Genomic DNA, 22,107 nt, shown 5'->3' on the forward strand with positions numbered 1-22,107 from the left:
TTATCACTTTTTATTTCCGAGAGATTCTTAATAAAAAAAATCTGAGCTTAATAAATCAACTTTCGTCGATATAGCTATATATTTATATATTTAAATATAGTTATAATATATAACTGTATAGTATTTATGTTATATGGTACTATGTCATTATATAAATACACAAAAACTATAAAGTTGATTAATAAAAAATTTGTAAATAGTTACATAAATAAAAAATATAGTAATGACTATTTATGAATAAATTTTATACAGTTATATGTTGTTATAATTTGTGTTTACAAAAAGTACACATATAGAAATTACTAGATAATAAAATAAATGTATCAATAATTAAATGAAATAAAACATACGGTACGATGCGGAAATGTCATGAACGCGGTCCGGATACTGGAAAGCAATCCGTCTGTGATGGAACGTATCCTACAGAATTTTTTTTGATTTTTTCTTTAGTCCATTGTGGTTTCAAAATATACAAAAATATTTTAAATTTACGAATAATTTTTAATCTTCATTAATGTATCAACTCAAATAATAAAAAGTAATTTCATTTCTCGCCTAAAGAAATGACAATTTTGTTAATAGATTAAATTCTATCGATAGTATGAATCAATTTGATATCAATAAAATTATTGGTTTATCAAAAGAGCCGATTGCCATTTTGTTATAGTTTAATTCAATTTTATAGCAGGTGCATATACTTTGTATCGGATGAATCATATTCATCATTTTAAAAATATATCTACATAGTTAACAAGTTAAATGAATAAAAAAGGGATATAAAAGTATTATTGATTGATCGAAGTGTGACAGAGGGATAGCACAGCTGGCAGCAATTTCATTAGTTAAACACTCGTTGCTCTTACAACGGCGTTTCGATCGTGATTGAATCGATCCGGTGAAGCGTTTTAGGCCATCCAGTCGATGTCGAAGCGACATCCGACAGAGATTAAATGATATCGAGACTTGCCTCGATACTAAGCACACTCTCCTATCCAAATTACTTTCTCTTCCATCTTTTTCATCGTTAATGCAATTTTCCTCGTACTTTCTCCTTCATTTTTCCTTTTTTTTTTTCTCTTTCATCTTGGAACAACTTTAAATTACACTTTTTGTATAATAGTAATAGTAATACGAATAATAAGAATAATAATAATAATGTAATTATATATAATATATAATTATTATAAAGTATAGGTCAAAAATTCCTTAGTCATTAAAAATCAATTACTCTTTTTTGAGACTTTAGATTAATTTGTTTTCGGATTGTAAAATAAGTTCCGAGACTTGTGTAATTTTACAATACAAAAAAGAAATATATCTACAAGATTTGTAAAAAGAATAATTGATTGTTGAAATCACAGGAACTATAAAAATTATTGTTATTATTGTTATTATTGTTGTTATTAGTATTATAATGGCATTAGATGAAAATTTTTAATTAGATAGTAATTTTGTTTAATTTTCTCGACAAAACAATCGAATGAAATGAAATAAATGTTTGTGATTAATGATTGCAGGTACACCGTAGCATGTCTTGACGAGAAGGAGAAGCTCTTCAACGGGGTTTTCGGCAGTCAAGGGTTCTCCAAAATGGCGGGTGGTCAGCAGCTTCCCGAACAATACACAGTACCACAATTAGCAAGGGTCTTCCACAGTCTGCCACATCTTAACGTCTCTCTTCATTCGGTTAACAACACGTTCAATCCACATTCTGAGATTTATCTTGAGGTTAGATCATTTATTTCAATGAAATCGATGATTACTATTTTTTAAGAACTCATATTTTTTCTTTACGTTAATTTATGTGTATGTGTGTGTGTGTGTATGTATGAAAATACGATGCAAGGGACCTACTTTCGACTTATCTAACTTTTCCAAACATTCACAATCGCTTCTAGCGATTTCAGATTTTCGAGCCTGAAAGGCTCGACCGTCTTTTGTAATAGAACGATGAAACTGTCGAAAAATGTCGATAACGATGTCAGTTTTGTCGTGTCGATTCGAGTAACTCGGTAAGACAAGTTCGATTATTCCGATTCATCTTTTCATACATTTGTGTGTATGTACATATGTATGTATGTATATATGTATGTATATGTCGATAAGCCATTTGTTATCGAGATACAGAGACAAAATGCATTTATTCATATTATACCGAACGTGCTATTTTCAACTATGAATATTTTAGTATATCTTACAAATTCGAAATGAGCATTCAACAAATATGTCAAAATGTATACCTAAAAATTATTTTATGCATATCATTTTATTTATATTATTTTATATTTTTAATTCGAAATGAACATTCAACAAATATGTCAAAATATATACGTAAAAATTATTTTACGTTCGAAACAAAATACAACGATGTCGTTCGAAAGAAAATATTTTTTTCGCTCGACGATTTTCAATACGTACATATAATACATATCTACACACAGGAATGAACATACGAAGAAGCAAGGGAAAAATGGAGAAACGGCGGTTCTAGAGTGGAGTTGAATTTTTCTTTTTTCTTTTTTTTTCCTATTTTTCTTTTTTCTTTTTTTTCCACGAAAATGTATTCTCGGAAATTTTGACGAAGCCGCTCCAGAAACGACGACGACAACGTGTAAGAGAAAGAGGTGGAGGTGGAAGTGGAGGTGGAGAACGAGTGTTCCTTGCCCGTTAAAACCCACACATTGCCCCTAGGCGCATTATGCTATGCCTTTGTGCATTGTTTGAATTTTCCCGGGCCATTGTGCTTTCCAGTTGCACACCATGCCAGATTCTGCCACTGCAACCCGTGACGTCCAGCTAACTCGTTCGTTCATTCGTTCGTTCGTTCGTTCGTTCGTTCGTTCGTTCGTTCGTTCGTTCGTTCGTTCGTTCGTTCGTTCGTTCGTTTCTTCATTCGTTCGTTCGTTTTATTACTCGAATTTCTCTTTTTCTTCTACTCCATCTTCTTCCATTTACTTCTCCAACCTTTTCGTTTCATTCTTTTTATTATTTTATTTCTTTCTCTTACTTTCATCACTCAACACTCCCAGTTCCTTTTCACCCTTTTATTCTCACGCTATCACAATCTCTAACTTTGTTTAAACAGAGTTTTAAATAAAATTTGAATTTTGTGAATATTAGACATTTCTTAACGATTATGATTTATATTAAAAGTATAATATTCGACTCCTTTAATGCACCAAATTACTATATTATCATGCTTGTTGCTGTGACCATTGATCATTTTGTTTAACTCGTAGTTCATAAAAAACTACATTGTCTTCTTTATTTTTCGACTAATCAAATCTTTCGACGCTCGTTTAACTCAAGTCTTGACAAACAATACTTTAATTGTATGTCTGTATACATAACTACACGTTTTAATTGTAAGAAATATCTTTACTTAAAATCATTTGTACTAAACCTGTTATTTATAGAGCCAGTATTTTTGAACATTTAATTAGAATTTCAAATAAATGGTCAATATTTATAATAAAATATCAGTAAGTGATATAATAGACGCAAGCCTGATATTTAATTATTTATATTGTTCAAACAATTCATATATATTGACTACTCAATTTAGAAAATACTTATAATTAATTAATGAAAACAACTTATCAAGTAAATAGATGCGTTACATTAATTTTAATTCTACTATTTTATTTATACGATAGTTCGACATTTCGAGATTATTTATTAATCATTTTATTAATTTCGCGTTCATTAATTTATCATTCCATATAGATTTTACATTATTATAAATTTTATCATTTTATATACTAGACATCGTTATTAATTTTGAGGTAAACATATATGTATACGTATATTGAATAACTATGAATATGATACGAGTTTGACGTCACCGAGCTATATCATAAATCTATTAACTTGTAAGGGAGATGATATAATAATGGAATATAATGTGCAGTGAATGCAAAGAATCGCTCGAGTAAATATTACGTCTCTATTAAGAAGACAATAATACTCGTACCTCGAAGTCGGTGAAATGGAGTCGGTGAGAATATAACGTGTACGTCCACGTAAAGCTCGACGTCTCGGAACGAACTGACCTATTGTTTGCAATGACATCAACGACCGGAACTATAATGCAGGGCAGGTATATACGAGATGTTTGACTACGTTGAGTTTTCGGTGTTCTGTCGAGCAAGCTTTGATGTTTAAATCAACTCTTCTATCTACAAATACTCTTGAGTACCTTATACTATATAAATACATTATGTACGTGTACATATTTAATAAACATATAGTTTGCCAAGTAATCATTGATAGACGGTATCGTTCAAGTAATCAAGAATTACGCAACTTTGTAAAATAATATCCATTTACATATATGACGATCGCAATACGACAATAATGATGGTTACATACGATGACGACGACGACAATGATTCGAATAAATTATACGTACAGTGAATTATATATTATGACTAATTGGAAATTGAAAATTCATCCTGCTCGATTGTACTCCGTTCGTTTGAATTTAGAAATTATACAGAAAGCGCGTAACGATCGATTAGAAATATATACTAAAACGAATTGATTGACCAATAATTTACACTAGAGAAAACAAAACAAAAGGAAAAGAAAAGAAACGAAGAGAAAAAGAAAAGGCATAATTTCGCAGGGAAATTACGTTCCACTTGAATATTCGTCGGAGGTAGTCCTTGAAAAAGCAAGCTCGGTTTAACTCTTTCCCTTTCTCTTTTTCCCTATCTTTGGTGTTACGTCGAAGAGAGTAATGGTGGTGATGGCGAGTGGTGGATTCGAGGGGGATACGAATAGATGCGAAATTTCGTGCGAATGCGTTGCTTTTGCAATAGGGAGTGAGTAAGAGGTGAGTAGGGTTGAGTTCCTTCGTAGTCGAGATTCCCATAAAGAACTTGGTGGAAACCAAGTCAGGAAAGGTGGTGCCTGTTGGTGCCTCTGGCTGACGGAGACCCACGTCTGAGTACCCTCGACGCGACACCGAGTCGTGGTAATTGGGTACACCAGGAGGACTGTTTATCCCGCTTCAACATATTTTTTTTAGCTTCACCCTTCAACAAGCCACCCTCTAAAACTCGCACACAAACACACATGCGCGCTTCTTCGCTCGACTCATTTTCACTTATTTTTTCTCCACGTCCTAATCGGCTAATTGAGACTCGAAGTTTTTTCAGGAACGATGTCCTAAAGAAATCAAGCTTGAAAATTCTATTAAACAAATATCGATTCTAGAAGATTACCAATAAATCCGTGTAAACTATTTCAAACTCATTACTCGAATTCACTTAATTAATGACTCCTAGTATGGAAAATATTTTTCGAATGATTTCAAATGTTACAGAATGAAAATATCCATTCACATTTATAATATCAAGGCGATAAGAATGTTTCTGAACGAAACAAAATAAGCAAGTAAAACAAAAACAAATGAGAAGAAGAAAGAAAAATGTTAATGATCGTCGTTAATAATTACAGAGCCTGGGTATCCTCGGGAGTATTCCTGCAGCCTGGTTGATCCTGACGTTACTGGTACTGTTGGTTTATCTAGTAACGAGATGCTGCGACCGGAAGCCGCGGCCCAGGAGGTCGATAACCCTGCTGAAGTGTTCGCTGGCCATCCTCGCGTTGCTCTGCTGCGGAGCGGTCGCCGTTGGCCTTTACGGCAACGACGACGTTCACAATGGTTTGGTACAATTAGTCGCGGCAGCGAAGAACGTCGACGGGATCCTCATGGGCGTGAGAAACCAGGTTCGACCTCGATCGATAAACTAAACTATCTCTCGAAGACGTGCCATTCCAAATGAAACGCGTTTCGTGTTTGATACTGGACCGCAAGATGTTTCGAATCGCTTGGATTATTACTCGACAAATTCCACGATCTTCAAAGTCTAAATAGATACCAGATTATTCCGAATATGTAGGGGGATATTTGAGGATAATATAAATACATCTGCATTATTTAAAATTATTCAAATTCAATGTATAGTTATATCTATTAACATATTCAATGAGACATATGTACATTTTAATTAAACAGTAATTTGCATACAACATATGGCAACAAAAGTGATAGAAAATTTGCAATAGAGGTTCGATCGATAACGACGATTGACCATCGGCAATAACCACGTTCTCTCTCGTTCATTGTATACAGCAACGATTCTAAATTATCGTTCGATCCCGAATCGCAAATAATCGAATCATTCGAACGTTTCGAATTTCATTAGCTGCATTTTCTGTTCGGTATCGGTATGAAAACTCGATGGACTCGAATACCGTCATCGTAAATTATAACTGCTCTTGCGGTATTACTCGAGTTAAGATCCATCGTATCGAGGTCGATACGATTATCAAGTGTCTCTGTCTCTCTTTCTCTCTATTGCATGCTGCAATCAGTGTTTCCTTTGCGTTGCTTAATATAAAACACGTCATTTATTGGAAACGGATATGTATCGAAAATGTATCTTGATCCAGCCTTTAAGTAGAACATGGAGAAAGTCGAACGGCTCTTTGCACGACTAGTTAAATTTAGAATAAACAAAAAAAGAATAAATAGATGTATATGTGTGTGCGTATATATATAGAAAATATATCTTTTTTACTCCACAGACAGACACCATAGAGGCGACGTTACAAGAGAAAGTACAGCGACAGTTGACCGCTTTGGGGGACGAATTTGATGCACCTGTTAGCAACAAAACAATGTTGGGTCTACTATTGGTAGCATTGAATAGTATGAAACAAAACACGAGCATTGCCGTCAACCGAAGCTTCGAAATACGAAAGCCATTAAGCGGGATCAGTCTTGCAGGAGCCATTAGCATGGGAGAAAAAATCGAGCAACTGAGGTGGCCCATTACTATGGCGGTACTGAGTGCACTTCTTGTTCTTTGCGTTGTACTAGTAGTCGGAGTTGCTAGACACTCGAGATGCGTTCTAATTACGTAAGTGTTTAGAAATGAAAAAGAAAAGAAAAATAGAAGAGTTTAGAAAAGTTCTTTTTTCGAATATAAAATCGACAAACGGATAAGTTTCAGATCGTTTTCAGATTTTCTGTATTTGGGCTATTCGCGGTAATAGTTTCTTGGTTGATGGCCTCCCTTTACTTGGCAACGTCGGTTGCCCTCGGTGATCTCTGTGTGTCACCGGATGGTTATTTAACTAGATCGGTACCCTCCACTTTGGCCTCCGAGGTGCTCTCGTATTACACGCATTGCGAGAACACTCGCACGAATCCTTTTACACAGAGACTAAGAGACGGACAACGAGCTGTAGAAAATATGAGGCTAAACTTGAATACTGTTACGCGCTTAGCGATAGATCTCTTCAAGGAACAGCACGATCAACTAAAGCCCAAGTTGAGTAGCCTCTCAACCGACGTTAACGCGGTCAATAGACTCGTATCTGGTCTAGCAACGTTACTAGACTGTAAGCCACTTCACAAGCAATACGTTCATGCTGCTAAAAGTTTGTGTCACCTGGGATTGTAAGCATTAATTTCAATCGATGATACTTTTTCTAATTATTCTCATAGCGTTACGCGGCAACTCCCATAAACTTTTGCATTAAGATCATACTTTTCAGATACGGCCTTACCTTCATGCTTCTTGCGAGTCTAGCCGCTGGACTATTTTTCACTGTTTTGGTATGGGTTGATTCTCACACGTGGATATATATTCGCAAACGGTGAGTTCAGATTAAATTTAAAATCGAATATTAAGAAATAAATGAACAAAATATGATGCCTGTTACGATTTGTTCTAGAAGAGATTACCATCAAGTGGATGAACAAGATCCATATTTGCCACCATCGGCAGCATCTCAAGCGATAGCAGCTAGGACCCTTCGTGGCCAAGGGTCGTACCCGCCTACAGCCCCCTCTCTTAATCCGAATGCTCATGGCACCCATAATACCATTAAGCAGCCTCTATTGCTAACGCCGCCCCCGCCGTCCTACGCTACTGCGACTGCTCGAGCACGTCAGCTGCACGAGAGCATGTTAAAGTTTGTGCATGAGACTTTTTTATGTTTTTTCTCCTTACATACTCGTACTCTTATCGAACGAGATCTTTCAAATGAAATATCCAAAGATTTTATCACCGAGACGATGTCGGTGCGTTTCAATATTTTCGCGGAATACCGTTTTTCTAATGCCATCATTGCTGATTGCTTAGAATAGATTTGATGAGTTGTTCAACTTTTTTATAGACAATGTGCATCAAAAATCGCTTTTCAGCGAGGTTTATTTAAACGAATTTGTTACTCGATATTATCATAGAGAATAATAGTTTAAAGCATCAGTGTTATAAAATGGAGCATGGACATAAGTTTTCTATACCAAATTTTTTATCGAACTGCTAGGAAAAACTAATTAAAAAACTTAAGTATCTTGTTACTATGTAGATGTTAGAAAGCAAATGTCCAAGCTCTAGCGATTAACAACGCAAGGCTCAGCTGCGCCTTTTTCTGAATGTCGCTTTCGTTGTTATATAGAATATATTACAGTGCACAGGATAGTGAATACTGATTTTATCTTTTGATCACGTTATCTTGAACTAACAGTTGTTTCATTAAAACTACGTGATTAAATCGAACACGGTAACTGTGTGCGTTCGATGTTATATATATATATATTTTTTTATTACTATCTCGTTGACTGTATTTTAACATGTTTGTATGAATTATAATGTTTCGATGTTTCAACGACGAATGTTCAAACGATATTAAATTCATTAGTGACGCTCGAATTATTATTACATCTTCACGCATAATTCATAACTGTTTGATTTCTTGTTCGTCTGATTTTCATTATCATTGACATCTACGTTTTCTTTTTCTTTTTTTCTTAGATTAAATGATTCGAACTGACATAAGTTAAGTGACAAGGAATCATCCAAGAGAAAGATAATGCTGCAACTTTGTCCTTTTTTGTTTACCGTTTATAGAGGTGGGGGTGTTAACGGGAGCGGAGGAGGCGGGGATCACAAATCGTCTCAGCATAATCAGCAGTCGACAGGTGGACGAACTGAGCACCGTTCTGGACTCGGAGATCAACCTGGCCAGTACGCGACTTTGAGCAAGCAATGCAAAACTTTAGAATCTAGTGATTTCTACTGAGGGCACGCCCCCGCAGGGTCTGGTGAGCTCATATTTCAAAACAAAGATATATACAAATAATAATGAACTCTCTCCTTCGTCACCTCTACATGATATTATCATATTAGAGTAATCTACTGAATATATAAAATCCTAGGTAGAGAACCACCTTGGACACCAAGCGTGGCATCCTTTACCGGTACTCTGTCTCACAATTCACATGGACCCGCACATTTGGCGACTTTTCAAGATTCGAGAAAAACTCAAACGTTGGATCCGAAAAATTTAGCCAATTTAAAACGTGGTCCAACGCCAGCGTGGAACCAAAATCGTCCTTTACCACCGAATCCAGCAAACCAACCGAGTTGGGAGTTCGAGTCCCGATCGCAAACTAATATGAATCAATTCCGATCATTAGTGAGGAACAAGGCACCTAACATTCGCATACAAGATCAAATGCAAGACCAAGTGAGAACTTTGGATAGAAATTTCACTCGTAGCCAGTTTAATGGTACTGCGCAAAATAATGCTGTACCTAACATGTACGGTACATATAACAGAGCACATGGAAGACAAGAAAAACCAACGGTAGCTACGTTGAGTCAAGTACAGGGTAGTGATCCTAATCTATACGCTGTTACGGAACTTTAAGCGACCTATTAATAACACCAAAAGAAAAAGAACAGAATACAGGCAAAATAAAAATGACCATTATGAGAGAAAACGAATAAATACGGTCTAACAAAGCAAGGAATTTCTTAGAAAATGATTTGAGTAAACGCTTCTGGAGTTCCTACATGGATGCTTGAACGAACGAGATCTTTCGTTGATTTATGTAAAAAAAAAAAAGAAGTGAAGAAATGTAAGAAGAGGAGAGGAAGAGTGATCAAACATGTCTCGGATATTAGAAATTACAGAGGCGTGCTATATTATATATATACATATATATATATGTGTATATATATATAAAATTTTGTATTTGTATATCATGTACAGAAAAAATAGGTCAATCCTTCTACGTTAGTCCTTTTCCAACCGACGGCCATTACTGTCTCTCTCTCATTCGAGATACGTGATCTAGAAAATCTTCGGAAAGATCATTAATCCACGAAGAAAATGATAATATCCGGTGTATATATATATGTGTGTGCGTATATATATAATATATATATATATATATATATACATACACACACATGTATATATATATTTGGTCATTGCTATTTTCAACTCATGATTTACAGGAAAGTAAAAGAAAAAACAAAAAAAAATTTATATTCGAATCGCATATAGAAATGAGAAAGTGAATTTTCATATGTTCTAAACTCTTATCGATAACATCGATCCACGATATCTAATGTGAAGGAGATACTAAAAGGACAATTTTTTATATCTTTTTTATATTTTTATTCATGCGATGTATAATGTAAAATCCGTATTGATTTTTTGTGAATCATTCTGTAAACGAGTACGTAATACGTGTGTGTGTGTATATATATATATATATATGTATGTATATATATATATATATGTACGTATAATAAATATCAAGTTACCGTACGATAAAGAAAAAAAGAAAACAAAAATAAAAAACGGATCAGTGGTACATACGTATATTTATCATCGTTAATATTTTAAGTCTGGAACAAAATGCAGCACTAAATGACGAATCTGAAGATTTTTACGAGCAACGCACTCCCAAATGAGAATTTTTATTAAATGAATAATTCGCGATATACTGCCAATACTCAGGCGAATATATATATATATATATAAAAATATATATACTTTTTAAGTACAAATGTAACGGAAGCACACGCAACATACACAAACGTGTCGATCAACGACACGTTCTTTTTTCAGTTTTGATACGACTAGTGCAAAGTTAAAAATAAATAAATAAATAAATAAATAATAATAATAATAATAATAATAATAATAATAATAATAATAATAATAATCGTCTGATGTATCAGCAAGTCGACACATAACAAAAAAAGAGGATTTCAAATATTATATAGCCTTTTGAAATTTATTTACCATAAGGTAAATAAATATACATGGCCTTTTGTGTGGAAGTATCGGAAGGGCAGATCTTTCTTACGTGTTTTTGTTTTTCAATCGTAAAGTAATAATAGTAATAATAATTAATAATGATTATTAATAATAATTATAATAATATTAAAGAAACAAGTAAAACAAACAATACATATATATATATATATATATATATACATACACGCACACACACGTACACATATACACAACCACACGAATATATACAGACAGAAGAATACTTAAGCTATTGAATTTTCTGCGGAGCGCAGAGTCTTCCTATAAGATGTTTAACAAGTCTAAACAAGACCTAAATAAATAAAAGATTAAACGATTTAAATGATAAGTTATCAACGAATCTGTGTAGATGACTTTATATTCCGCAAATAATTCAGTAAACTTGTAAATAATATATTAATTTGTTAAGATAATCGAGTAAATGTGTAAAGTGTGATAATTTGAATCTAGATGTTACGAGTTTTAAAACAAAAACATAACAAATACACGTTATTCTGTACCTTCTTATTTCACCGATTTTTCAAAATAAAAAAGAGGAAGATAGAGAAAGAGAGAGAGAGTGCCATTTCAGGAAGAAAGAAAGAAAGAAAGAAAGAAAGAAACGTTCTATCATAATTGTAATTTCCAGAGTGACTTTAGGATCTTATCTTCGATATAATTCGTAAAAACATTACCATTGCAATATTAAATATACAGAGTAGGTGTAAGAAAGGTGAATGCAAATAGCGAAAGTTTCATCGGATGTAAATAATTGTAATATTTATTAAAGAGAGAAGAGAGAATCGTAGCGCATAGGATAGTAACATTTAGTTTAGTTGAACATTAATTATAAGTAATCGGCGATTAATAACATTTGAGAAGCACATGCACACACATACACATATACACACATACACATACATACAGCACGTACGCAAATCCAAAAAACGAACTATGCGTGCTGTTTATTTTGCTGATAGAAGGCAAAGTATCCTAGTCACTAAATAAAACTTGTGTACGTTCGTTTAAACGATGAAAAGGAAACAGGAGATGAAAGATTTAAGGAATAAAATAAAATAAAAAATGTGAAAAGAAAAGATCTTGCCAAATTAACAAAGGAGCTCAATTTTTCAAACGCAAAGAGAAAACAAAGAAAAAGATACTAAATTCTTTTATCAAATAATTGTACTATTACTACTATTACTATATCTAATACCATTGAAGCTACATTAGATACGAGCATCAGACACAGGCCCATACCTTTCTTAGATCTTTAAGGGGAGAGTATTATTCGTGAATAAATAAAACGTAAAGTGTAACACGACTTCGTTCTAATTCAGTGTTCTGAGATATCACTGTAGTTTAATAATAATAATAATAATAATAATAATAATAATAATAATAATAATAATAATAATAATAATAATAATAATATTTGCCAACGAGTAATTATGATATTAGTTATTTTGTAAAAATTATATCTTTTTTTCGAATTGTTTTTCAATTAATATTAATGTAATTAATATCAATTTACATATTTTTGTATATATACATATATATGTGTGTGTGTGTATATATATATATATATTGACAAACAGTTTCATTAGAGCTAAGCTTTATTTTTTAATTACGTGAATTCATATTTAATTAAATTTTATTCATACATAATTAACTTAATCGTGCAAATCATCCATTTTTAAGTCTGTAGAGTTTGAAATAAAGTTTCTAACTTTAATATGAATTTCTAAGCAAGTTCAAAATTTATTTAAATATTCAATCCTTAAAATATATTCACGCGCGCGACGATTGCCTTGAATAAAGGGAAAAAATGAGATCTATTAATGATAATAGATATAAATAAATAATGAGAAAAAACTCGGGCGATATCGAAGAACACTGATTATAATAATTTTAAGAATAGTGACGAAAAACTTAGAGAATGAAAATCGTCTCTGTCGTTGAAGACTGCTGCAACACGCGCAAACGGGATCAAATACACAGAATTGTCCAAGTTAACAAAAAAAAAAAAAAAAATGTAATACAATACTTAAAAAAGATCGAAAAACTCGAATGTTTAACACAGTCCAAAAACGTGTATGATAACACGTTCAAAAATATTTTTCTGAATTGCTCAGAAGAGAATGGAAAAGCTACAACTGAAAAGTAAAAGATAAAGCTAACTCGATAAAAAAGAAATCATTGATTGGTCCAGTCAAAAAAAAAGAATTGTGCACACAAGTTTGTACGGATACAGTGACATCGACTATTTGCAAGTTGATGAAAGCAGAGCTAGGAAAAGGAAATATTGTTAAATTCTAAATATGCGAGAGTCGTACGTACGTAGTCTAGACGATTGTTGATGAAACTTTTATTCTAATCGTTTGTCAATTTGTACCATTAAAAAAGAAAAAAAATAATACCAGATTCTGAGAGAGAAAGAAAGAAGAGTTAAGAATCACTTTTTCTAATAAGTACAATTGCATTTAATTCCCGCTAAATCGTTTTTATACAAGTGTGTATGAAGCGTCGGGTAGAACACATGAAGAAGATAGAAAAATTAGTAAAAGTTGAAGAAGATGTATGAAGGGATACGAAGGGCGAGAAAGAGAAAGAGAGAAAGAGAATTAATTATTTTCGAAAGAATTGATAGTGGAAGTAGTATAATTATAGGACACAAAGAAATATCCATTTTGAATTGATGCATTGTCTGATATGAGCCTAAAACAACTTATCACAATAATTATTAGCAATCAAAAGAAAAAAAAAAAATGAATAATAAAAAGGAAAAGTCATTGACGAATAAAACAAAACGTATTACACATCGATTAAAAGTACGAACATGTGATAATATATCATTTATCATCTTTTACTTGGATTCTGAACGACCTAAGCTTTTGTGCACCCTGAAAGACTGATATTGTATGATTCAAAGCGCTGTAATCATTTGTTTAGATTTTTTAACAAGCGATTAATTATGGTAATATCTTTAAAAACCTTTAAATATGTTACATTGATACATCGTTTTTTTTTTGCAACGTTTCGACGTTTTGAAATGCATATATATATATATATATATATATATATATATATATGCATTTCATATATATATATATATATATATATATATATATATATATATATATATATATAAATGCATACTTGTCGATCATGACATGGTGAACTTTTTGTTTTCCCATAACGACATTGTTATAATAGAATCTTAAAGCGTTACGATACTAATTTTTAAGAAAGTAAGTTATATATGTGAATATATTTTGTGTTTTTCTCTCATTGCGCGAAAGAGATTTACATATTTACAAAGTGTGCAGAGGCTATTGAAAAAAATGTATTATAAGTTAAGATTTCAATAAATGTTTCTTTTTCGTTCGCGTAATATAGGTAACTTTGAATGAAAATCGTAGTAAAGAAAATTATTTCAAGAATATAAGCCGAAATCTGTCACTGGATGACATTTCTGTGAGTTACAATTGTGTGTAATTGCCATATGCCAGATTTAATTCCTCCTATTGTAATGGTATGCGAATATTGCAAAAAGAGAAATAAAAATATAAATAAGATACGTAGATTGTTTTAAAAAATTCCTTAAAAATTCAATTTTTCATACTTTTTATAACGTTGTTATGTCAATTACGTATTTTAATATTTATTTAATAGCAATACTTTATTACAACTGTTTGGTACATAAATATACATACAGCTTAATTTATTTTATTTATCCGTCAACAATGCATGATTATTTCATAATGAAAACATTTTACCTCAATAATTGCACTGGAACTTTATACAAATTCCATTATGCGTGATTAAATGTTATTTAATTTAGCAACATTTGAAAAATTTTAGCTTGCTTCACTGTACTTCTAATGTCTTTGGTGATTTATTCTTTTATTTCTTGAATATTTCAATTACCGTTATGAAACTTAATTACGCTTTTCCTTTTTTTATTTCTTTACTTAACAAAAAAAAAAAAAAAAAGAAAAAAATAGAATGAAGGAAATATTTTTTACATAGAGAAGAAGATTATCAAATATACGGCACTTATTAATACTCAAAGAAATCACAATGTCACATTAACTTATCGCGAGTTATTAAATATCATTTATCGTTTATAGTTGTGCTAGAAAAGCATTATATTTTCTTATTAACATTAACGTGATGAATAAAAACAAATTGATCGATATTAGAAAATATTACAATTTAATACAAAAAGAAAAAGAAAACAACAAATTTTATTATAAAAATGCATTGCCTGGCCAAAAGAATGATAATTAAAAATCTATTATAACACTTTATTTGTCATAAATATATCTCTTTGTTATTATTCATCAAGTTTATTCAAATTAATCTTATATTGAGAAAATAATGTAATATTGTTTTCAATGATATAGAAAGAAAGCTACTGTGCTATGAAAAAAATGTATCACCAGGCGATTAATTATATTAATTCGTTAAAGAAATAATTTGATACACTTAATAAGTACACGGGGCCAAGGATAATTTAAAACTGAATTAGATTCACAAAGAAAATGTCTATAATAAAAGTTTCCGTAAAAAAGAAAATCTACATTTTAGAAATTTAAAATGATTTATAGCTCTTATATAATCGCTTAAGAAGCAATTAGCAATCTTTTACTTTACGATGTTGTTAACAAGCTTTTTAATATACAAATTTTGGAATTAATACTTCACTCTATAAATAGTAATGTATTCTTTTTTTGAAAATATCTTACATAATTTTTATAAATTCATTGCTTACCTGTCAAGTCCACTTTTTTTTATTATTTGAAGAGAGAAATCATTGTTATATTTATAACGTGTGTAATATTTACTACGATTTAACTTCACTAGATTCTTCTTTAACTTGAGGATGACAAGCAGTATTTGTTATTACCGAAATACTTTTACCACTTTGAAGACTGGAATGACTGGATGATCGACTATGACTTTGGCTTCCAGCTCCAACAGGTGTTTGTACAAGTGGTTGAGGCGGTGTTCTTGCACCAGAACCATTGCTATTGGTTGCGTTTGGTTGTAATTGCATATGATACTTATAAATATTTTCCGTACTCTCGACAACTCCTATTTCGAAAGAAAAGAAATATGCATAAGAACAAATATATATAACCATTGAATTTGTTAAACTTATTAAATACGCTTATTTGTACCAGCTTGTAAATTTAAACTGCGTCCACGCACTCCAGTTTCTTTAGAAGGAGGACTCCACCAATTGACTAATGTTCCTACTACAGGTACATGCCTTAAGATACCCTCTTGCCAAAGTTTCTCTGCATTTTCTCTTTCTAAATCTGTTTGTGCTGCTTCGATACCTCTTTTAACCACTTCTGATATAGTATCTAATAATTTTGAACTCGCCTCTACCTCTTGCCCTACTTGAAGAACCAAAGACAACAATTCTGCTACATCTACAAAGCACGATACAAATTATGATGTAATATAAAAGTATGGTCACTTAGATAATCTAATTAATCAACTGATACTTATAACAAAAGAACCTGTATCTTGCGTAACCATGCCAAATCGCACACAAGCTAATCCATCTGCACCTTCGCCAAGAGAAAAAGCAGCATCCGTACTCCGTAAAGCTTCTACCAATTGAGTATTTAATTTATTCAATTCCTCTTTAGCCTGATCCGTCATAACATGAATCCAAGTTGGTGGAGCATATCTAACACCACCTAAGCCTGCCCAACCTGGCATTTCTACCAAGTGTAATGAATCGTTCTCAGAAACTAAACGAACGAAAGTATCTTTGTGTTCGACTGTGGCCAATAAGATTTCCTAATGATAAAACATGATTATGTTTCATTGTAAAAATATATTACATAATATTCTTATTATAATAAAATTTAGATTTATCTTACTATCTGTTGCTCCAGACATGCTACTACATTATCTATATCTTCAGAACTCGGTGGTTGTTCAGGACTTTCCAAAGGACAAATGCGAATAGCGACACCATGATGTTCGATTTCACAAAGTTCTATTTGCACATTTTCTATATCCCTCTGCAAGATTTGTCCCAACCAAGAATTTAATTTATCGTAATAAGGCGGTACACGTTCTAGGGTTTGAGGATCACGATCCGCAGGCACGAACTGAAAAACTAATGCACTCGAAACAATTTCAAATATTTGTGAATTGTTAACAGGGTTCGCCAAAAGATCGTTTACTGTATATGATCCTGATTCACCACCAGGTACTTGACTCTGAAATAATTTTATTAAATTTTGTTTATAAAATTTCTTTAAAAACTTATTTCAGTAAATATGTATGTAACATACCAATAAATTAATACAACTGAGTTTTTTAATTTTATTGTACAATTCTTCAATTGCTGAAAAACATTGTTTAAACCTATTCTGTACACCATCTCTACCTAGAGCTTGCAATGTACACCACAAAGGTAATGTTGGTAATTTTCTTGACAACGAATCTGCCATTAAGCCAGACATAAGGGATAATGTTGTGTCTCGTGTAGTGGGTCTTCCACCTTTTGTATCTGTTAATCTATACAATGTCTGCGTAATATTAATTAAGAAAAAACAATTATTACTTCTTACAAAGTATTCTTCCAATCAGATCACAATTGAATTAGAAATATTTAGAAGGAATATTTAAAAGGATACAACAACTGGTAACGATGGTACACCTAACCATATACCTAATGGTAAAGTAATACTATCTGCGATCTTTAAAGGCTAAAACAAAAAATATATATTATTATTCATAAACTTATTATTCACATATACGTAAGGAATATCAGTTCAATTACCAGATCTCTTGTAGAGTTATTCAATGCTAGTGCTGCTAAGGAATGACCTCTTAAATGAAGCCAAACATTATACTTATCACAAATTGCACGCAATCGTGTGATATTATCACAATGTCCTGTTAATACAGACCCTGCTTCCGCCAAAACTAATAGTGGTGTTACATTATTAGATTGCGTATCTTCTGCTAAACGTCTTTCTAAAGCAGCAACATCCATACTATAACGTGATCCGAACATAGTATTATGAGGAATAGGTCTTACGCAATGAAGTGATAAAGAAAGCTGTAATCGAAGAATTATTATCACATAATATGCAAGTATTTTAAAAGATATTATTTGTGCATTAAATTGTTAGATAATACCAAAATGTATGTACCTGTCTACACAAATGCTGAACAACAGCTAAAGGGGCAGCTACTGAGCTATAAATAAGAGGTGACGATGAAGAAAGAGCTGTAAATCCTTCTTCCATATATCTAGGATATTTACGATGTAGAGCTAGTCTAGTTACTCTAACCAATCCTTCCAAATGATCTTCATGGAACGAAGAAGCACAATCCATAAACCGAAAAATATGACTAAGCCATCGCGTTGTGTCTGCAGCTAAGCGGCCAGCTAATCTTTGAGCATGAGACCTTGGAAGTGCAACTGCATAAGCAGAGATAGTATGTGCTATTAAAGCTAGCTTTGCTGTTTCCGTCAAAGTAGGTAAATTAGTAACTTGACTATTCGCTTGTTCTCCCGTATCATCTTCTGTAGTTTGCGGTGCATCTTCGTGAATAACTAAATCCTGTGAAAAGTTAAAATAATAAAAAATAAGAATACTATATAAATTCTCATTTAAATTCGAATCATTTAAACATCGATCATACCAAAAATAGATATCACAAAATTCCATCAAATCAGAAACAAGATTTTGAGAATTATTGTTAAAATTTGCAAATATAATGTCATAGATATTATTGGTAAAACTCAATTTTAAAATAAAATCGTCAACATTCGAAATTGCCTCCAATGTACAATCTCCAGTATAAAACAGTCTGATAGTGGTGAACACGCGACGAATAACCAATAAGAAGAGAAGTCTAAGCTATGGGAACCAATCATTTCCTCACGTTCGCAAATCTAACCAATCATGTAAGAGCAATGGCATCCATCGAGTATATTTACCTGTATCAAACTTAATATTTCTTCAGGACTTTTTGCACGCGAAAGAAAACCCGAAGTATTGTTCCATGTTGTACCACCACCATCGGCAGCCCTTTCAACAGCTTCCTCGAGACGAGAAATCACTTGCGAAGCTTGAAATTCAAGCGTACTTACATCGTTCGTCGTGGACCCGCCTCCACTACTGACCTGTCAAAATTGTAGCGGATAAATAAACCGCGTGTAGAGATATACGTTTACATAAAAATCAAATCGTCATATTCGGTATGATATTTGCCACTTTCGCGTTTCACACACACACCAAACAATATTCTCTATTTTCACGCACCTCGAGAATATTCTGCGTTATACTTTCCATCGTTGCTTTATCGTTTGTCTCTGCCTCCTCGGCCATCGTGGCAGTAATCGTGGCGCAGTGACGTTGTCACGCGTTTCACGGCTCCCTCTTCACTGTCTCTTAACCTTTATTGTATCTACTTTTTTCTTCGATATCCGTTTTTAATAATAATTCAACTTTTACACTGAGATATCAAAGATTCGTCTTGTCACGTGTTCAACACCGTCGAAAGATACGAACAGTTTAGTTTCTAAGAATTTATACACCTCTCTAGTCGACACTCTCACATATCTCTCGCTATTAAGGGGGCGCCAAAATATTGACTGTACGGCACTTATTTTATCGATATGACCGCTGTAGCGCTAGTAGTTCGACTTTTGTGATAATACACCGCTCTACCAATCTACTGTTATAATTTACGAACGAATTCGTGAAGAATGAATTACGAAGATATATATTTTTCTATTAAATGTTTTTTCTTTACAAAATAAACGTCGAAACGTCTACATATATTTTATCGATTTTGTGACCATTGTGTACAAAATAACGATAAACAAAAATTTGATATTGATATAAGAGGAGAGAGTGTTTCATTTGATATTTATAATATTTGTATATATATTAAAAGAAAATATGCTTGAATGGAATAATTAGATGATATAAGAAATACGATAGAATGATATTAATATCTTTTTTAAAGTTTGACGATGAAAAATATTCTATACAATTGTAATAATTACCGATGAAGAAAATATATAGATCTACATAAGAAACTATAATATTTCTATCGCTCCATTTGTATTCATTATAATTCATTTATGAAGTTTTTCTATTTAGTTTTCCTGTATATATACTATATATCCTATAAAATATATAATAAAGTATTTATAAAATATGCAATATCTGTATTAAATTCATATTGGTAACAAATTCTTTATTTCACGAATCGGAATTACTTTGTATTCTTCAGCGAACTTCAATAATTTAATAATGAAACTTATTTTATTTTTATTGGTACTGTTTCTTCTTTCTCTTACAAAAGTAAAGATTGATTATAAAAAGCTTTAGGTTTTGCGGACTAATAGTACATAAAACACTTTATAAATTTATATAAATATTTAAAGTTTAGCAGCTATAAAACCTCTTATAGACATGACATTATAGTTGTCTGACAAACATAATTGCTTTTTTAAAAGGATTCTTTTCTTATGCGTTTACAAGGATTTACGTTATAAATTCTCATGATAGCACTTTTTGTTCGATTTTTATGATCGAAAGCTCATTCGAGAGATAAAGATTTTATACACGAGATTATGTTTTTAGATTTTTGAAAAATGTTATTTTCTTTATTAAAATTGTTTAACAATCTTTTGTAGTAATTTTTAAAAGTAATTTTCCTGCAAGTAAAAGCTTATTTAAGAAACTTAGAAAGATAACTTCGTATAAAAAAACTTTATCTTTCGAATGAGTCTATAATCATTATTATCGGACAAAAATAGCCATCATAAGAATTTATAATGTAAATCCTGTTTTTAGCTGTTTTTCTTTCAATTTACGAGGGCTCAGTGGCGCTAATTTTCATTCGTGTCGAAAAATCGAAGCTTCTTCCCCCACTACGCACCTACATTTGATGCTTTGAATGATTGATTGTCGAAAGAAAAAGAAATGATTCGTGATTCTTTAGAATATATAAAACGTGAAGAAATATTTCTACATATTTATACTATTTGAAGCAGTTTATCACATTTCCCTCGAAGCGTGTGTGCCTTCAACGACAGGTACGAACAAAATATAAACTATAAACGCGAGTGAGTAACATTGTTCCCACCATATGTTTATCTTATCGGTGTATAAACTTGTGTTGGTTATATCCTCTTCACACGTCTATAACAATCAGTTTCGTGTAGATTAAAGTAAGCAATGTTATGTAGGCTGTGTAGTTACATTTTTCAATCTCTCGTACGTATATCTATTTTTGATAGTTATGTCCATGTGTAGTGATCTGTGCTATATACGATATCGATATGCATTTGTTTCACGACAAAGAATAATAAGTATAATTAATACATATAATAATTAGTATATAAATTTGCGACAAAAAGCAAGGTTTTGACGAATGCTTTGTCAAAAATAATTAGTTAAATAATTAGAATAGTTATTATATTACACGCGCGTGTGTATGTGTAATAATAATAACAATAACAATAATAATAATATTAATAATAATGATAATAATAGTTTTTTATTTTTGCATAAAGTATTCTCGAAAAAATACCATTTCTTAACACGATTTTATTTAAAGAAAATAAAGCTTTTTTAAAAATTCGAAGATTAAACCTTCGTCTTTAAGATGAAATTTTGTTCATCAAAACTACTATAAAATGACGAGTGATGAACAACTCTTTAAGAATAAAGTTTGCAGTAGTCTATTTGGAAACTGCAATCGACAAAATAAAAAAGACAAGTATCGATCTGTTTTATCGATTGTTTTATACGATAAGACTTTAATAATAGGCTTAGTAGATAAGTTCTATTTTACCGATTACTAGGTGTGTAATAATCTTTTATCGACCAATATAGACCAAATAAGTAGTGATTTCTATCTTACCGATCAGTAACTGTAAAACTTGTTTACTTACCAATGGTGCAAACC

The 22,107-nt window shown here is 31.9% G+C and overlaps 2 protein-coding genes across 8 annotated transcripts in view; one reads left to right on the forward strand and one right to left on the reverse strand.

Annotated features, from left to right (window-relative positions):
• The window catches only part of LOC127062109 (protein tweety), a 30,550-nt gene extending 17,323 nt beyond the window's left edge, over nt 1-13,227 (forward strand). For 3 of the 7 annotated variants that reach the window (XM_050989783.1, XM_050989779.1, XM_050989784.1), the window contains exons 2-7: nt 1,518-1,728; nt 5,464-5,736; nt 6,598-6,932; nt 7,037-7,474; nt 7,573-7,674; nt 7,753-8,924. In XM_050989783.1, coding sequence (XP_050845740.1) covers nt 1,591-1,728; nt 5,464-5,736; nt 6,598-6,932; nt 7,037-7,474; nt 7,573-7,674; nt 7,753-8,167 — 1,701 coding nt within the window. In that variant the 5' untranslated portion in view covers nt 1,518-1,590 and the 3' untranslated portion in view covers nt 8,168-8,924. The other 4 variants (XM_050989780.1, XM_050989785.1, XM_050989786.1 and 1 more) reach the window with 4 other exon arrangements.
• Nucleotides 13,228-14,388: 1,161 nt separating this feature from the next.
• On the reverse strand, nt 14,389-19,769 carry LOC127062103 (pyridoxal-dependent decarboxylase domain-containing protein 1). The gene is made up of 10 exons (XM_050989764.1): nt 19,446-19,769; nt 19,121-19,306; nt 18,327-18,740; nt 17,951-18,232; nt 17,805-17,876; nt 17,460-17,696; nt 17,040-17,384; nt 16,671-16,956; nt 16,323-16,580; nt 14,389-16,236 (listed from the first exon to the last, which is right to left on the reverse strand). The coding sequence occupies exons 1-10, from the start codon at nt 19,509-19,511 to the stop codon at nt 15,986-15,988; spliced, it is 2,397 nt and encodes a 798-aa protein (XP_050845721.1). The 5' UTR covers nt 19,512-19,769; the 3' UTR covers nt 14,389-15,985.
• Nucleotides 19,770-22,107: the final 2,338 nt, after the last annotated feature.

This window comes from Vespula vulgaris, chromosome 3, assembly GCF_905475345.1.
Source record: "Vespula vulgaris chromosome 3, iyVesVulg1.1, whole genome shotgun sequence".
NCBI lineage: Eukaryota > Metazoa > Arthropoda > Insecta > Hymenoptera > Vespidae > Vespula > Vespula vulgaris.